At 44.9% G+C, this 2,293-nt stretch overlaps 1 protein-coding gene across 1 annotated transcript; it reads left to right on the top strand.

The window, feature by feature from the left end:
- The first annotated feature begins 484 nt into the window (after window positions 1–484).
- LOC109169438 lies at window positions 485–1,123 on the top strand. Its single transcript, XM_019318320.1, has one exon. The coding sequence runs from the start codon at window positions 485–487 to the stop codon at window positions 1,121–1,123; it is 639 nt and encodes a 212-aa protein (XP_019173865.1).
- Window positions 1,124–2,293: the final 1,170 nt, after the last annotated feature.

The raw sequence follows: 2,293 nt of genomic DNA on the forward strand, positions 1-2,293 counted from the left end.
GATTAGCTACCGGAGCGCCCTAGAGGACCTCGGCTTAGATAGTTAGTCTTTCCTTTCGGCATCTGTGCCTTGATGATGTAATGACATTATTTGAGGATAGATAGTTAGAATAGCCTGTGCATATGAGTTCTCCAGCTCAAATGTGGCATAACACCCCAGACCTTATGTTTAAATTGCTCTATTTGGGATTTATTTAATAAAATTGCTTTCATATTATAAGATTGAAAAATTTTAAAATTTCGGGGTGTTACAGATGGTATCAGACCCAAGGTTTGACCCTAGGATAAGACTCTTAAGACTGGACTTTATGACATTAGGTTTAAAACTCTAGGTATTTAGGAACATTAGGACGCGCAGTGAGATTGTGAGCCACCTAACCTTCCCCTCACTCTATTCTGCACTTAATCTAAAGAACTACCCCTACACTTATAACATCAAGGTAAGGATGCAACTTAAAAATAATATCGGGCTGTAAACCACCAGGATGGCACCAACGAGGAAACAAACAAAGGCACCGGGACTCTCCTCACATGAATCCTCGATTCAAAATCTGCAGCATCTTGCCCAAGTTGCTCAAACACTGGGCAACACGATCCTCCAACCACCACCACCAAGTAGAAACCCAGAAGTCAACCACAAAATCTCAGAACATCGGCCGCCTACCTTCTCAGGGGATGAAGACCCCATAATTCTCGAAGAATGGATCCGAACTTTCGACAAAGTGTTTGAAACAGTAGAGTGCCCGGAGGACCACCGAATAGAAGCAGCCTCCTTCTATTTCAAACACGAAGCTGACCTCTGGTGGGTCCACGAGGGACCTAGTTATATGCAAAGACCAGCGTTTAACTGGGAGCCCCTAAAAGCACGATTACGGGAAGGATTCTACCCCAGTCACATAAGGGCAGCCATATACGAAGAGTTCCTCCACCTAAAACAAGGAACAATCCCAATCACAGAATATTACCAACAGTTCCTCAAACTAGCTCACCTCACGCCCGAGCTAGTACCGACAGAGTCAACCAAGATCGAGAAATTTATGACAGGCCTCAACCTCGAAAGCCAGAAGGCCCTAACCCTACGCAAACCAAAGACTCTCAAGGAAGCCTATGCCAAGGCATCCTAACTACAACAAATACCGAACAACCCACAGGAAACGCACCTGGGGCACAAGAGAAAAGTCGAAGAAAATCACACAACCCCCCTTCGAAAACCAAAGACTGCCAGGGCCACCTCGCCTCACATGGCCATAACACCTGCTCCCACGAAGGAAATAGCGAGCATTCAAGGAAGGATCCTTACCATAAACAAAGCCAGAATCGGAGATAGCAGTACTGTAACACCCCGAAATTTTTAAACTTTTGAAGCTTATATAATAAAGGTAAATTCTCATTAAATCCCAAAACATAATATAAAGAGTACGGGGTGCTATGCCACACCTGAGCTAGAGAACTCATGTGCACAGGCTAACTAACTAATATCCTCAGTAATGTAATGCATAAGCATGGCACGCAGGCCGAAAGGGAAACTATCTACTTCTATGCTCCAAGACTCTAGCGCGCTCCAATGTCTACTCCTCTGTGCCTGAAAGACAAATATATCTGTTCAGCGAGAGATGCTGGTAACCCACTCCAACGCGTTGAAATACAATACATATCCACATAGATATATGAAAAACCATTTCAAAGCATGAAGATATATCCTATGAGACTCTAGCTTTCAAAACAGGGAATAGACTCGACAGATAGGGATAGGCACAGCCAATAGTCATAATCAAGCATATACAATTCACAAGCGTATGGAACAGACTCGACAGATAGAGATAAGCACAGCCAATAGTCACAACCAAGCATATACGATTTACTAGCATGTATCCTATGGTCACGCTTTCATAACATTCATAACATCAAACCATCCATATCTCATCACATAGCACACTTTGATGGCGCCACAGGACCAATCGCATGCCCATACATGAGGGTCAGCGCATATAGCTCTGACACGGCCCCGCAGCACCCTACCCAGTATCGCAACACGAAGGGGTCGATCGCAACCGACCGATGAACCGCAGCTCATCATAATGTTTGATCGCAACCAAACAGTGGACCGCAGCCCAGGAGTAGTCATCAGACCACAGCCAGGAATATGAACCGCAGCTCATGTAAAACGTTTGATCGCAACCAAACGGTGGACCGCAGCCCGAGAGTGTAAATCTGACCGCATCCATCTTCTGAACCGCAGCTCAGGAATAACCAATTTGATCGCAACCAAATTGGGGTATCATGCACACATAACA

This window comes from Ipomoea nil, unplaced genomic scaffold, assembly GCF_001879475.1.
Source record: "Ipomoea nil cultivar Tokyo-kokei standard unplaced genomic scaffold, Asagao_1.1 scaffold3314, whole genome shotgun sequence".
Taxonomy (NCBI): domain Eukaryota; kingdom Viridiplantae; phylum Streptophyta; class Magnoliopsida; order Solanales; family Convolvulaceae; genus Ipomoea; species Ipomoea nil.